Genomic DNA, 16,730 nt, shown 5'->3' on the forward strand with positions numbered 1-16,730 from the left:
AGATTTTTTTTTTTTTTTTTTTTTTTTTTTTAAATAAATTTAAGGACTTTGAAGCTGGGTGACTTTGGCCCAAATACTTTCTCCTCTTTGGTCTTCAACACTTCATTTATTTTTACATCTTTAACATATAGCTTTTTATAAAAGACCAGTTGTTAAATGCTTTCTCCACCTGTGAGCACTTTGTTACCTTTCTTTTTGCATAAGGCAATTTGACAAAAAGGCTCTGCGTTGTAAGATGTTAGCGACTTGTCATGACGGTTGTGTCTGTCTATAATATGTTGCCTTTTCAGTTGATGAATCTGGATTGTGTCTTTTTTTGGTCAATTTTAATGAACTCTAAGTGTTCCTCAAAAAGTTTGTCTGTTGCAAAATATTTGTTGTTACATGACATCCAGAGATCTTTAAGGATATTAAGCCACACTTTAACCAAATGTCTGCACCTCACTGGATTGTTCTAATAGCAATGAATGTATTTTCTAAGCAGGTTTCTCTCATATCAGTATTAAGTCTGGTTACAAATTTATTATTTGCTGATAGGTCCCCCCCCCACCCTCTATTTTGGTTCCTTGAAATGAAGATCCCTTTGCAGTTTTTCCAGTGTGGGGCAGTTACGATGAGTCAAACCTCTAAACTTCCACAAGGGACGACCCAGCAATGTTTAAGATGTGTGGTGCTTTTGTTCTGTTGTTCACTGTGTAATGGAAAACTGACTTCTCCCAAGTGAGTAAAAAAAAAGAAAGAATCTGTGTTCTTGATTGCTTCTTCTTGGTACTGTAGGCAAGAGGTGGTCTTATTGTTCAGAATATTCAGTGTTCTTCCATTTTAATAGAAGTAACTTTAACTAGAAATGTTCTCCAGAAGTTCATCCTTAGCGTACAGCCAGCTGTGTTCCAAAGGGAATGGAGATTCAGTCGACCTACTTTATGCAGCCCTGTCTCTGCAATTAGTACGGAGCGTATAGATTAGGTGATAGTATTCATTTGACACCTTCAGTCCAATTCATGTGTGTTTTTTAATGCAAAACTTTTAAAAGCCTAAGGATAAGGAACTTTTCTATTTCTTAGAACATCTCTCTTTGTTGAGTAAGTGCTGCCTACTGAAGTTGAAAGGCAACGATCCCTTGCTTTTAATATCAAATGAGAGTAGAACAATCTTTGTATTTTGTAGTTGTTCATTATATTGATGGAAACTACAAACCCTGGTTGCTTTCATTAGGTGAGCTCTTAGACTGTATACTACCTTATACATCGTGCCCTTTTCATTTTTTTTAAAATGAGTGATTCTATTTATACATCTGTGTATAACTGGTACCTGGCTGATGTTATAAAGGATCATCATTTTCTCATCTGTCTTTAGAATGTTGGAGCTTTCCAGTACCTACTTTTTTGCTGAATCCAAAGATTTTTAGTTTAAACTTGATTAAAGGGTGGCAGGGGGGCACTTTTAAAACGCATCGATGACATCTTTCTTGGCAGCACTGATCCTAAATACTACATCTAGTTTGAAAATCTTACCTATTGCAGTAAATAAAACTGACCTTGAAATCTGTTGACACTTAGTATCTCCACCAATTCTGTTTTGGTTCTATAGCAGCGGATTTTTCTGAATGTTTTTAGAAACAATCTGTGTAACGTTTGTCAACAGTAAGAGAACAATTGGCTAGTACAACCACCTCTGACCGTTGTTTTGCTGCATGTCTCTCTTACTCTTTCGATCACAGAAACCATGTTTTTATAAAATTCTTAGGTAGTATTTTTTTCCAATCTTGGCCTAAAACACTGCTTTTAAAGTTAGAAAACCAGGACCATTTTTTCAGTCATAAGACAAAACTATTTGAACGTTGTACCAATTAGCACACATTTTATTTCAGAATTTATGTGCAGACTACCAGATGACTGAATGATACAGCAAGTATGAAACCATGTAATTCTGAGAGCAATATTTTAAAAAATTCTCAGGAGAAGGCATACAGTATTGAGAATTGCATTTAAGTTTAGTTTACATTAAGTATTGCTTGAAATATCTTTATGTTGCAAAACAGAAAAATCACGGGGACTGATTTATAAAAGAGTTGGTTGTAAGGTATTACTGCTCTTCTGATTTTTGTGTTTGGATGTTAATAATAATGTAAATAAAGGTTTCTATTTAAAATCAGAACTCGGTGACATAGTGTATTAGCTGTCTAATACTCTAAGGCTGATAACTGTATCCTGGAAAGGTCAGAGAAAATCCAGTGCTATTACTGAGGAAAGCTATTATAGCAAATGATTGAAAGTTTTTCCTACTTGGCCGTAAAAGCTAAGGGAGTAACAACTTGGACCTTCCACCTGTGAGCCCCATTTAGCAACTAGAGTTGCGTTGACACTGAGTGGAATTTATGTCTGTCTTTTTCAACTTAAATAGCAGTCTTTAGCAGAGCTGAGAGGAGAAGAGGTGGTAGCTTTCCCCGTAACTTGGCAACAACCCGCCTTTCATAAAATAACAGCTGCTTTTTGGGTCACATACGAGTCCCACAGCTCAGTATTTTGTGTAAAGGGACGTGGTAACTTTTCAGGCTTCTGACTGACATGTACCAGGAGCGGTACCACTGGCCGTGCAGGATTTTGATAGTCACGCCCTCATTTTGTCAAAGACTATAGGCTTGAACACAAAAAAAGGTAAGTGCAATTTTTTTTTTTTTCATCTAACCTGGTATTCTATTCTTTCTGCGTACTCAGGGGGAATGGTAGACAGCTAACACTTTTCTCTGGAAAGCAGAAAAAACGTGTTTCTATTGGTGAGTTTAAATTCAGTATTTTTTACTTATTTGTATTGATCCAGGATCTCATCATCTAGCAGATGTTTCTGATAGTCCGTGAAATCTGTGACAGGTTATAAACAAAATCTGTGGCTAGATTAAGACAGACAATCATACCATACTTCCATAATTAACAAAAACTTGCAAGAAAATTTTGGGAAGTGTATTTGACTTACGCGTGATACAAATACAAGCTCAGGCCTAGTTTTACTATATAGCACAGACAATGAAAGACCCCACTGCCACTTCTTGAGCATTTTCTTTTTCCTCTGTTCCTAAATTCAAGTATATTTTTTGAGTATGGGGGCGTGGTACCAGAGATCTGTATCCCTTGTGAAGTAATTCCACTTCAATTTCCTAACGTGCAAAACCAGGAAGGGTATCAGAATAATTTCCGTGATGTATTTTTACACCGTGTTTCTAGAAGTGCAAGTTTGTGTTTTGAAAAAAAGTACCTCTTTGTTAAGAGTGAAGGCCACAGTTGGTCGAGTCTGTCACGGGAGCTCCCTCCTGCGTGTGCCTTGAAAACAGGTAGCAGGTTAACATGAAAAAAATTATAAATACAAATATCACCGCTAGTGCCTGTACTGCAATGTATTTAATAATGTCTTTATGAAAATACTCAAATAGGCTCTGTACACTGTGCTTCCTTCGTAAAATGATGGGGTTTTCCCTTTAAAAGCCTTTAAACAGTAACTGTCATTCAGAACATCTACTTTTTTGTAGATGGAACTATAACTAGATTATTCTTTATTGGCTACAAGTCTTGAACTTCTTGGAGCTGCCTTTTTTAAAAATAAATGTAAAAGTTACACTACTAAGCAAATGCGGCTTTCTCAAAGGAATTGTTTTGGTTTTGAACATACAATAAAATATTACCACATAAAAAAAGTCATACAAATCCAATTTCATTAAAATTTAAGATGTACATTTACTGAAATTTTTCAGTACTTTCAAAAATGGATAAACTCTGAAATGTGCTATGCAACATTAAGTAACATTTTGAGAAATGGTGTGTGGGCATTCCACTCCTTTTATTAACAAAATTCTTCACAACCTGAAGGAATTCAGTTTCAAACAGTATATTGATCAATATTTACACAACCCCTCCAAAAACCTGGCGTCCCGTTAGTCAAGATTTTCTCCAGCGTTCCTAGAGGTGTCAATAGGATGGACAAGTAGACGTGGGACTAAAATGGATCCTCAGAGGAAATTTGAGAAATATCGTGGTGTTGAGAATATTCAACGCTGCTCGCTTCAACTCCTGAATCTCTTAGAACTTCTTTTCCACCTTTACCCCAGTTAGAAGCAAAAGCGTCCATGTTTTCTAAACCTTGCTTTAGAGTTCTACTTGGCTTTGAAGCTTTTCTCATGACATCTGAAGATACAGTTGAACTGAAAAAAGTTTTAAGATTACTTCCGCTGTCTTTGTGTACACTTTGCCCACTGGGATGGCAATCCTCTTTGGGATGCGGCTGTATTTACTCTTCTGTCAATTCCTGGATCAGTGTTAGTGGTGTCATCTTGAAGTAAAATGCCTGGTGAAGCCGGTGAGGTATAATCCAAAGCAAAAAGCAGGTACAATAGTGGATTTCAGAGACCTGTATTTCTGACAGCATGTCCCGTAATTTCACTGCGTCTATTTAATTCACTCCCCAGTGCAAACATTCTATCTATTTCAGCCTCAAAGCTTATCCAGTCCTCCAGGCTAACATTGTAATTCTTTCTGAAGTCATACCCATTTTCCTTTAGTCTGTACATGGATTCAAGTTCTGGCCAGTTTGTATCCTCGTGGAGGTGCAGCGGTTGGGGGAGGTTAGCCCTCCCATCCTTCCCACAGTTGTCCTCTTTAAAATAAACCAAACACAATTTAGTGTATAACATTCTAGGAGGAAGTAGTTAGAAAGATCATTTTCATGGTTCCATGCAGGAAAACACAATTGAAACACTGTGGACCACCTATAAAAATGTAGCAGGTGTATCACAGAAACAATCCAACGATATTTGAAACTTCAACCCGTACAAAACTTGTATCTCATTAATTCTAGCTTCATTTTGGTTCTAAAGCCAGTCTTGGATCTCTTCAACTAGAAATACAAAGGGAGCAAATCCTCTTGGGCGAGTTGAGAATGCTAGACTCTGCCTATTAAGGTACTTGTACGTATTTTTCACTGCACAATTTGAGAGCACCTTCTGATTTTTAATAAGCTGAAGTCTCAACCTTCTTTTTGAGAGGAGGTTCAGAGACAGTGAGGCGTGGCAAAGGTAACTATTTTTCGTGTCTTTAAATTTGTATCTCACCTTTGGGCTCTGGCAGGTTGAGAACTGAATACGTTCTCAACGTATCTTACATTTTAAAGGGCAGTTAAGTAAGCAAAAAGCGATTAGATTTTAGTATAACGTCAGAATACAACAAAATGTACAGCTCTGTCTTGTCTACTTTCTGTTCACAACACGAGGCTGTGGTTGGGTAAAGAGCAAGAAACTACACAATACTCTCTACTCTGAGAAATTACAATCAGTTTTGTTCTTTCTGGATGGTGTGAAAGACCACTAGGTAGCTGCTACAAGTTTAAATTTAGACAAAACTGACATAATGGTCTCTAATTTTTAATGGCAGTTAACCGTAACTGGCTTCTTCAACCGAGCATCCACCTTTGCTCAAGTTTGAAACTGCCTTGACCTTAATGCTCCTAGATTCCAGAAAACATGTACCAAGAGGTGTTGTACAGCGGTAGTTGTCTATAATGATGGCAGTATCAGATTTCTTGAATAATTTAGAGGACTTCCCACTTAAGCATTCCATGAGAATAGATGATGATGTTAGTGCTGCATGCAAAAGGAGAAGTGAAGGAAAGAAAGGCAAGTAAAAGCTTTTCGTGAACTGCTCCCAACTCACAGTGACTTGGCAGATGATGGTCTCTTCACATCTGGCCACTTTCGACGCTGAAACTGCCTAATTTTCAAGCAGCAAAAGGAGAAAAAAGTTAACCATCACCAAGAAAACCACCAGCATTACAGTCTGAAAGATGAGGAAGGAGAAGAGTTCAGGCTGAATTTTGATGACAAAGATTAGAACATGCTGAAACATTGAAACAGAAATAGCTCCAGTATTTCAGAGTAACTGGGATGGAAAAGATCTTGCAAATGCCATTCCAGGCAGTGTCTGTCCATGTGGTTCCCAATCCCACACTCTAACTCCTTTAGCATGAAGGTAATACTTACTTAAGAATAATTTTTTCACTATTCTTTTAAAATGTACCTGTACTGCTCGTAGCTTCCATCTTTAAGTCCTAGATGAGGAAAAATTAACAACGTTACTAACTATTGCCTGCAATAGAATAAGGCATCAGGTAAGGCACAATTTAAAAAAAGACCTAAGAATATTAACGGATTAACATGTATTGCCATACGTGTTAACTAGTGCTGTTATTTTTGCATTTAACCCCTTATTCTAGGTAAAATAGGTTGTAAATTGGGATAGATGTCTTGGAAACTTTTCTGTAAATGTCCTTCAGTGGTGTATTTAAATGCCCAAACCTGTTGATTTCAAAATGTACAGCTCTGTGTGGTGCATGTACTAAATAAGACCCAAAATAGTATTTTGGGCTTTAGGGGACTCGGGTAGATAACAGTATTTTTGGGGTGGGGGTCTTCAAGCTTTTTTGCTTTTTGGAATTGAAATCCATCGTTACAAGAGCCCATCCTTCAGTAGCAAAATGCATCCCTTCTTAGATGTGCTGTTATTTCACAACTACCTTGCGGTAACACAGGTGGGGGAAAACTGATCAGCTTAAGCACTAACATCCTTTTTGAAGTTAAGGTTATTTTTAAGTCGGTTTACCACAAGGCTGCATGGTCTGCACTGTCTCAAAAGAAATGTTTCTAAAAATTATGCCTTCAGTTGGAATGCTGAAACTCAACTGCTAAACCAGTTGCCCAGAGAGGTTGTGCAGTCTCCATCCTTGGAGGTTTCAAGATCCGACTGGATAAAACCTGAGTAAGCTGGTCTGACCTCACAGCTGACCCTGCGTCGAGCAGAAGTTTGGAGTAGATGACCTCCAGAAGTCCCTTCCAACTTGAGTTGTCCTATGAGCTTGGCAGTGGCTACTCGGGTATTCTTTCCCTCTTCCACCAGTTTCGTTCCTCCCTCATCTCCTTCCCCTGCATATCAGCATTACTCCTCACTATACTCTTTTAAGTATCATTCTTCATTTAAGTAACATTACATAACACAAATTGAACAAATACGAAAATTTGAGTATGCAGCCATCAGCCTCAGCAGGACATTACTAGTATAAACAAACACTAAAATGCTTTGACTGATAAAAGTTTCATAACGGTAAGAAAGAGCCCCATTTCTTTTGGGGAGCTTTTGAGTGTAACTAGGAGAGGCACTCACCCAGATCCATGTTCCTAGTTCTTGGATTGCATTGCTTATACCCTTTGCAGCTCCTTAGTTCCATGAGCTGGACGTGCAGTTGATTGAGAACGTCTCTGTCTAGTGTATTCACTGCATTAATTAGCTGCAACGAACAGGGACTCTTGTTAGGAGCTACTGCTCTGTAGTTTGGTAACTTTCATATATGGAATACATGCGGTTTATTTGTAACAGGAAAGAAGCCAAATCATACTGCATTAAATGATTTAGGCCTTATCTACATCCTGCACCACTTCAATTTATCATCAATAAGGAACAATGATGTATTTCTAGAGCTGTTCTATGATCAGATACCTGATACGGATCGGTATTGAGATCAAAATACTCCAAAAATCCAGTAGCAAATTCACAAAACAGGAAGTTGTGGGTCTCGTTGATAGTCCTCAGACACCAGTACGTGTTGTTGTTGGCACTGGTACAGGCACAGAAAGGGCCCACTGCAAATTGAAGAGTCATAAAGACATAAGCTACGCGCTGCTGTCTTTAGCACTGTTCATTACTTTCTGTTTACGGTATTACTTTATTCATAGACAGTTACTCTGTCTGACTCCTGAGCTCCAAAGCAGAGAATGCCCCTTCCAGCATCAGCTTGTTCTATGCATACCTAACCCACATGGCATGGCTAATTTAAGCAACGTCTTGGCTAGTTGCTTTCCCTGTCTTCTCTGGCTGGGAAACATTCCAGATGGTGAGATACTACACATAATTGTACTGTACACAATAGCTGTAGGGTTTTATTTTCAGCTGGTTTTGTTTTTAACTCCCTTGCCTTTTGTGCAAGGATAACGCCAACACTGAAACAGAGATTATTTAGTATGAGGAAGGCTGCGTAGCTTTGGCTACGTAACTATTGATATTGGTAACTTCTAGTAACCCAGAATCCTAGCCCAGCCAGTACCCGCCTACCTATTACTTAGTTTAAAGTATCCTTACGTGTCCACAGGGGAGCCGTTTGCCAGTGTTGGTTGTCATGGGTGAAGCAGGTCAGACCAGGCATGCTGCATGTGTCGTTATTTTTTATTCTCTTAAGCAGTTTGCGCAGCTTCTTCTTTCGTCTTTGCTCTCGAAGCAGCCACAGCCTGTCTTTCTCCTGTAGGGCTTTCCTGCACACATGAAACATCAGAGTCATGCAGACTTTGTTATACTTGAACACACCTAAAAAAAATGAAGCAGCTAATAAATTAAGCTACCTTGAGGGAAAGAAATAACTGGTACTTTTTAATTAAATGGCTTCTCTTCTAAATGTGTCTGAATATAACTCTTTGCAATTCAATGTCACTGGGGGAAAAAAAAAAAAAAAAGAAGCCAAAGGGGTTTCTGGGCTTGCCTGAAGTCTGTGACGTGACATTTCCCAAACCAGGAACCTTATCTCGAATTTACAAGCATTTCAACGTGGGCTTAGTTCCTTGCCCAGGTGTCTGTGTGTTTATTCTTCTTAATAGAGGATAAATGAAATACTGCTACCGTTTGCTTAGCTTGTAACTGGTGTGCATGGACCAAACGTTAACGTCTTTGCATTTCCTCTTTCAGAGGAACGGTCCTTCACTTACTTGAAAGGATGAAGACTAGATCCCTTGTGCCTCAGTTTGCTTTTGTGTTTTGAATGGTAACTGGAAAATAAAAACAGCATTGTTGATGAACAACAGAAAGACAATTGCTCCTGTTCATACCACACTTCCGTACTGGATTTGAAGCAGTTTAATCCAGTGTCACTTCTCCCTTCAATTTATTCGTGTATGCGGTGAATACAAAGCAGCCTTGCTAGATTGCACCAGGCACTTCTGGGCCTTGTTGTGCCCCTTTCTTTCTCCTTCGATCATTTGTGCACAGTGACATCTGGTGCTCTAACACTGTATTGCAATATGTAGCCACAGATGATTCCAGCTACACTTTTCAGTGCTAGTTGTCATCGTTTCTTGTTTCCCCGACACGGGGCAGATAAAATCAACAGACTTATAATTCAATTACAACATTTCTTCAACTGAATAGTCACTGATTTGTTCAGATGGTAAGATGACAAGCATGTACCACCATCCTGTCGGTTTCCTTCCGAATGAAAGAATTTAAATACCAGTTGTACTTTGCAGGGTTGGGTTTTTTTTTTCTCCATTGTTACTAGCTAGAAGTTCCAGGAAGACTTTAACAAGATGGATGGAACTGTCCCAGCAGTAGCCGTGTCTAATATATTCTGAGATATGGAGGGTGTAAGCAGACGTACACGTTCTAGCTGGGCAGCTCTACTGTTTTGGCTCTGTCTCTAGAAACTCTTACAAGCCTTTGCAGAAATTTCCTTTCCGTGTAGTTTGCAGAGTTAAGAGAGTCAAAACAGCCTTAGTGAATGGCAATGTTTTATGACTGATAAAGTTACTACCCACACAAATCAGCAAAGACAAACTAAGTTCAATACATGTTATTTTCTAAGCAGTACATCAAAATTGTTAGATGTCAGAATAAAATTCCCTTCAAAACAAAAGAAATCTTTTAATGCTACTGGGAGCTTTAATAAATTTAATCCTTATAGCAAATTAACAAAATAAAATTATTAAAGAAAGAACTATCTATCTTCAATTTTTTTATCTTGCACAGACACTGGGTATTTCATTAACTAATCCTAAATGCTAAATCCTAATTCAATGCAGTTCTGCAAACACTTAAACACATATAACTCAAATGATTAACTTCATTGATTTCAGTGGGATTATTCATCTGAATAATGCTATGCAAAAATGTAAGTGCTTCCTATATTGGGCCTGAAAAATATAACATTCTTTACATTTACTATAAAACACTCGCTAATAAAAATTACTTAATCGTTACAGTATATATTAAACAAACTCAGTTGTTAACATCAGTTTTGAAAGCAGTGGATTATAAAACAATATAAACTTCTTGGGGATTTGCCGTTTAGAATGATACCGATTTAATTTTAAACACTTTTTGCCATGGGTTCCACGTGTGGGTTGACATAACCCAAGAAATTGATGTTCTCTGTATTTTAGTTACCTGTTGCTGGAGCTATATTGCAGAATCCACATGGGCCATGACAACTGTGTACCTCGTGTCCTTAGACTATGTTGCGCCTCCAAGGATTTAAGTGTTACGCTCAAAAACGCATCCCGTTATACCAATGACACAGAGCAGTATTGTCCATACCCTCTCATAGAGGCTACTTAGTTAAAGCTGCTTTAGCCACCGATAATAGCATGGCTGCCTTGTGTTTCTGAGTACATTCAAGTACAGCTTTTTTTGTGATACTTGTACCGCTACTGCCACTGTGGCTGCCGTACTCCTGGGGACATCTGGCTCACAGCAGCCTCCGAGATTGCTCTGTGATCACTATCATCACTACGCTCCTGGTTTCTTTCTGAACAGCTTTCTCAGGGGCAAATTCTGTTTGGGTTAACATTTGATTTTGAAAGATTTTCTGCCGTGCTCATTTGCAGAGCAAGAGCTTGCTTGCTCCCCAGAAGGATTCAGGTGTGCTTGAACCTTCTTTCCATGCGATCGGTGGGCATTTTGCAAATATTTGGCTATATGAGAAACCAACTATGCAGAGACCTTAATGCATAATCACTATTTTAGTATTGCCTGTTGCACTTAAAAATTCACAACTCATCTGCACTAGGGAACAAAAAGATCTGGTGCGCTAAGTCAGTGGTGGTTACAAAAATACAGTTAGTCTGCACCAACTCTTAAATTTCTGCTTCTCCCACCTGGCATAACTGCGAAATATTGCAGTGGTTGCATCCTGTGAGATAATACAGCCAGCCTTGAAGAAATTGAATGGGCAGAAATTCTCTCATCTCCCCACCCTATTGTTCCTTCACACGCTATTCTTTTTAAAACAGATTTGTGTAACACTGCACTATATTGAGAATTTGCCCTGGTGGAAAACAAGTTTTCAGAAAAAAGCCTGCAGCCTAAAATATTAATCTCTGGTATCTAATAGCAGCATCTTCAGTGCAAGAGCATAACTAACTGATTTATAAGCCATGTTACACGTCCTGTTACATCATCACCACTCGACACAGAGGCAATTAAACTCCTGCCTGGCAGAGGGTGGGCCTTGTACTTCTGTAGCGGTCCAACTCCCCCAGAAAGCGTTATACAAGAGCATAGTAAGTAGGCAACCACTTAACACAACAGATTCTGATCTCTCCCGTGAAGACATAAATCAGCTACAGTTGCACACTACAAATAATTGCTCTGAAGTACACAAGAAATACCTTATCTTGTTACAATCACACTCTTCAGGTCGCTTCTTCTTCAGATGACCTCTCACCTCCCTCAGGTTTTTTATTTTATTTTGCAAAGTTTCAATCTAAAAAAAGTAAAGATACAGGTTAAAGAAATAGAGCATGATTTTATTCTAACCTTCTCAAACCCATTCTATTGTCACCAAATGCTTCCTTTTCACCACCTCCCACGAGTACCACCACTAACAAGCATTTTCAGATTATCTACCTTTCCAGAAGGAAACTACAGCAGGAGGAAACCTCCCTGGTAGCTTGCCTCCTTTGATTACTGAATGTGAAAGTGGAACATGGCACTGGGGGAATGGGGGGCACGGCCTCAGGTAGACAACCACTCCCGGTTCCATTGTGATTTTTCCTCTTGTGCTCTACAGCACATTTGCAAGAGGAGAAAGGTTACTCAAAGGAAAATTAAGCTCTTAAATTTCAGCCTGTTATGAACCTGAGAAGGGTATGGGGAGGGAGTGCTCTGAAGTCCCCTCTTCAGAGCTTCTGAAAAAGAAAAGCAGCAAGGCTCCGTCATTTTGCATGGCAGTTTTCAGCAACGTCTGGCCACATGGGATATGGATTAGCAGTTAATTGTGCCACCCACATGGTTTATTTTTAACTGCCTTTTTTTTTTTCTTCAGTAAATGAAACTCCTGCTTTTGTTCAGTCTAGCTCACACACAGTGTCACCCATTTTCACTCAGATGGGTATTATGGGCTTCTACCTCAGTTCTTTACACAGCAGAAAAAACAAAGTAATCCAGTGTGAACAACCAAGTCACTGCAAAACTACCATTAAACATCAGTGACCGTTAAGTCTAGTGGAAGCACATGGCTGCTGAAGCACAGACAGGACAGAGTGGTCAAGAAAAATACACAAAGAATCCAGCCTTGTGACCCGAAATCAGAAACACAGCAGGACAGAAGCAAGCTCTCATTTTCTTTGGCACTCCATATAGCCTACATTTTCTGAAGAAAAAAGAATTAGAAGAGTACGGTGATATTGAAATTGCCCTTTTTTAATCCTAACAGAGCTAGTAAGCTTTTCAGTATCTATCTGCCTTGCTACATGTCAATCTGTACCATAAAAGGCAACCAAAAAGTTCTTACATAGGACTTTGCTGTGAATTCATGTCATTTGGTAAGAGATTACAGGAGGTCCTTTATGCTTCCCTTTGGCATTTGTTCCACCATTATCTGGTCCTTAGAAGACTGCCTCTTTCATACACAACATGTGTGAAGGGTTTGAGCTCATATTCTTCAATATAGCGACAAAAATGTCAGATTAAGTTTTATAGGCAAATTTCATAAAGCAAATTACCTCCAGGTTCTTCACATCCACAAGCCTAAGGAAAACAAATCCAATTGCGAAGTGCAAGGGTTAAACACGAGCAAGCAAAATAAATAATTCTAGAAGCACTGAAGCTAATGAAGCTCATTTTTCCTTGGGCTTATGTTTGACAGCTGAAGGCCTCTTTTTGAGAGGTACATTGGGGAGCAGGGCTAATAAGATGTGAAAGAGATCCACATGAAATTTTTCCCAGGATGGGGACACTTACAAGTTTCTCATTTATCTCATAAGGCTTACGACATTTCTCAGCTGTCGCTTCAGTTGCAGTTCTCTCCTCCACTCAGCATCTTGTCTTCAAACACTTGTAATAACTTATTTGTCTCTGAAATACCTATTCTGAAATCAGCCAGCAAGTTCAAAAGGTTCCAGGGAGGGACACAGACACCCACAGGCAGACAGACACAAACACAGTCAGCATGATCCTATCAGCCCACAGAAAACCACGCTAAAAAACACACACTGAAAATGCATGACTGATAACATCACTGACCTCATGGTCAATATGAAGTTTATGGTCCTTCCAAGCTTGCAGTGACCTGTACAGATCTGTGTCACACTGAACGGTATCATTCTCCAGGATATAGCACCTTGGCATGGGAAAGCAAACAATGTTTATTACAGTGGATACACACATACAGAGCAATGCAAACAGCTGGTTTTAATAACACAACTCCAAGACAGATGAGAAGCCAGACTGGAAATGACATGCAGAATTCAAAAAAACCAATGTTCATTCGAGAGAAGAAGAGTGTGCTATGAGCCAGGGAAGAAGTTTGGGTTTGAGTTGCCATGGAAATTTTTCAGAAGTAGAAAAATTCAAGGAGAATATTCCTGTCAAGCAGAACCTGTTGACTGCTTAATTTCTATATGTAAATTGTGCTGCACAGAGTTCTTGCTTATTCATTAGGCTGTCTACATAAATAATCTCTACTAACTAGCAAGCACAGAAACCATTACTCAGAAGCAATTTCCCAATGCATAATTAAGTGATACAGGGGTAGGGGCAAGGATAAAGTACTTCTTTATAAGATGTATTACTACAGCATAAAGAAGAAACAAAGAAATTTTGCTGTTTTCTACAAAAGTGATAAAATTTTTCAAAGATATCTCCCTGACTTCAAAGGCAAAATACCCTCTGACAATTTTAAGTACTTCTAAAGTTAGTACTTCACTAACTTCTAATGCAATACAGGTTTTAAAATTCTTTCAAAAACAAACAAAAAACACTTGACATATTTACCTGAGAAGTTTATTAGGGGTCAACAAAAACCATGTAGTAATTTCTGAATACTTGTTTAAATTAAAGCTGAGTATTTTCAACACTCCTCCATTTTCTTTTAACCACCTCACGCATGTTGTCCCACTGCCTTCTTTTCTGCAAGTGAGCCGGGGGACTCCTCATGAATTATGCACAACCTTCCTGACAGTTCCTTGTATGGATTTGGGATTCACCCAGTAAGGCAGCAAAAATCAATTTAACTTGTTCCAGAAGAAAAGCACAAATAGTGATTTATGGGTCCTGAACATTCACGAGAGCTGGGGTAAGAGGGCACAATTCTCTGATGTCAACCTAGCTACGTTTCCTCGTATTAGCGAGTCTCTCACCCTATAAACAGAAGTCAAATGGAAACCACAGATTTCAACAGCAGCTAACTGGCTCATGCATGTTTACATCAGCTACTCATTAAACAATTTAATGCATCTAATCAATAATGATTGGAGGATTTCCTGATAATTCACAAGCAGAAATGGTGACTAAACTGATTAAGTACAGTTGAAGATACATCATCAGTCCCTAGACTTGCACACTGAGGAAAAGATTTTTAGCTATTAGAGTGCCCAGCCAATTCCCTCACCTCTCTCTCAGTATGTTCCATTTCCCAATGCTCCTGGTCCATCCAACTTCATTCATAATATACATTTTCCTTTCCTAGCACTGGCTACAGAAAGCTTCCTCCCTTAGGACTAATTTGGTGTTTGAAATACAAAGTAACCAATGACACGAAACTAGGTCATACTCCAGTTAGAGCCTTTGGTCTTCAGACAGGCCAGGTTACCCGCTGCACACTGAGATTTCTCCAGGTAGAGCCTCTCCTGGTTTCACATAGGTATACACACAACTGTTGCAAACAGCTTTGCTTGTCCTCACTGGAAACATGCACTGATCAGTGATGACTGTCTCCAAAGTGCGGAAGACATAAAAGCACTGCTGTAGTTCTTCAGTAGCTTCATGCCCCTCTGTACATGACAAAACTAAAACAAACCCAAAAGCTGTTGTACAGATGAGAATAAGAATTTTAGTGAAGCTAGACTGGGTATCCAAAATGGACACAATATACTTATCACAAGTGAACACACCCATTTATGTAAAGCAGCCCCTTAAGCAGCAAAAGCTTTTAGAAATATACCACGTGCACCCACCTGTGAGTCACTTTTATTAGATTAGGGGCTGTATACTCTGCAATGCCACCAGTGCCACTGTATTCCCCCATGTCTTTATCTTCCTCCTCACGAAGAATAGCCCTATGCATCTTGTGCCGCTTGGTGATGTTTCTTGGTTGGTATCCATCCTCTAAATCCAAGTTATAAATGGCTCCATCCAGCTCAACAGATACAGAACGGATAGAGCGATTCCGGACATAGCTTGGTTTGTATTCTGCATGGAAAAGGAAGCAAAAGGATTAAGAGGGGGAGAAACAGCATGTTACAATTTGGTCCTCTTTGTGGTTCTTGGGAGAAAAAACCCAGCCCATACTGTGACAATTTGAATTAACTGGATGACAAACGGTGTTTGTTGCAGCTGTCCTCAGAGCTGCTGCTTCACTACCTTTTGCATGGATAGATGGATACCTTAAGGCATGAGAGAGAGGGCAGATACAATGCAAATGCACAAGGATGGCAGAGGGGAAAGAAAATGTACTTGTCCAGTATCACTTTGAGAGCAAACAGCTCGTTCAAGGAGACGCTGCTCTTCCCCCCAAGAGTCACTAGATGGCACTAAGACCTTAAAAACTAACCATGACAGGTCACGACAGTAAGGTTTTAGGTCGTCTTTACAGACTGGTTCTCTATTGTTTTCTACTGTCCACAGTACAATGTTCCAGTGCTAGGATTCCCGCAACACTTCCCTGAAGTTGTCCCAAGTATTCCCAGTGTTCAACCTGAGCCTTTTCTCAATTCTGTGCTCATTCTTCAAGGTAAGATGCTTGATTTTTTCCACAGGGATTAATATCTGAATCTTTAATTTTATCCACATCTAATTCTTTTCTTTGCAATTATTTTACTGATGTGCAGACCAGTCAGTGAGTTTCTACACAAAGCGCCACCCTCCAGTGCTATGCACCCCCTCAGACCTTGCTTCTGCATTTGCAGCCCAAAGGCAAAATGAAACATTTGCTACGAATTGTCAGTACGCAGTATGAGATTCTCATTGATATTTTCACCATTACTGCTTTCCAAAGTTCTCTGTCCCGGCCCAAATCCCCAGAGCTCCTCTTCTGTTTGGTCTGGAATGGCACAAATATATCCTAGTTATGGAGTCTAAATCCATATCTAAACTTCCCTACTGTATGATGGGGTCCATCTCTGACTGTATTTCCTGCTCACTGCCAATGACTGCTGAGAGTCACTCATGACACTAAGCATAATCATCTTATTCCTTGAGAAAAAAGTACAACCTAAGTACCATAGCCTCTCTTCTCCTCCCTGTCCAGTGCCTGAGTCTTTGCTCTGTATGTGAGGCTTGAAGTCATCTAAGACGCTACTGGAAACAATCGAGTCCCTTGGCTCCTCTGGTCACCTCTCCTTTACACAGAGCTGAAACACACAGCGCATCTCACAAGAACGGGACTTCCTTCTGCAATCTGGTAAGGGGAAAACTCAACCAATGTGCCAAATGCGA

At 39.4% G+C, this 16,730-nt stretch overlaps 1 protein-coding gene across 2 annotated transcripts in view; it reads right to left on the bottom strand.

The window, feature by feature from the left end:
• Positions 1-4,181: 4,181 nt before the first annotated feature.
• SULF2 (sulfatase 2) overlaps positions 4,182-16,730 on the bottom strand; it is a 64,099-nt gene continuing 51,550 nt past the window's right edge. The window contains exons 11-20 of one of the 2 annotated variants that reach the window (XM_009326733.1): positions 15,251-15,485; positions 13,320-13,416; positions 11,465-11,559; positions 8,789-8,848; positions 8,172-8,341; positions 7,533-7,675; positions 7,200-7,323; positions 6,060-6,081; positions 5,697-5,753; positions 4,182-4,644 (exon numbers count right to left, since the gene is read on the bottom strand). In XM_009326733.1, the coding sequence (XP_009325008.1) occupies positions 4,614-4,644; positions 5,697-5,753; positions 6,060-6,081; positions 7,200-7,323; positions 7,533-7,675; positions 8,172-8,341; positions 8,789-8,848; positions 11,465-11,559; positions 13,320-13,416; positions 15,251-15,485 (1,034 nt within the window). In that variant the 3' untranslated portion in view covers positions 4,182-4,613. Of the gene's footprint in view, positions 4,645-5,696; positions 5,754-6,059; positions 6,091-7,199; positions 7,324-7,532; positions 7,676-8,171; positions 8,342-8,788; positions 8,849-11,464; positions 11,560-13,319; positions 13,417-15,250; positions 15,486-16,730 lie in introns of both variants that reach the window. The other variant, XM_009326732.1, reaches the window with a different exon arrangement.

The sequence above is a fragment of the Pygoscelis adeliae genome, unplaced genomic scaffold (genome assembly GCF_000699105.1).
Source record: "Pygoscelis adeliae isolate BGI_AS28 unplaced genomic scaffold, ASM69910v1 Scaffold286, whole genome shotgun sequence".
NCBI classification, from domain to species: domain Eukaryota; kingdom Metazoa; phylum Chordata; class Aves; order Sphenisciformes; family Spheniscidae; genus Pygoscelis; species Pygoscelis adeliae.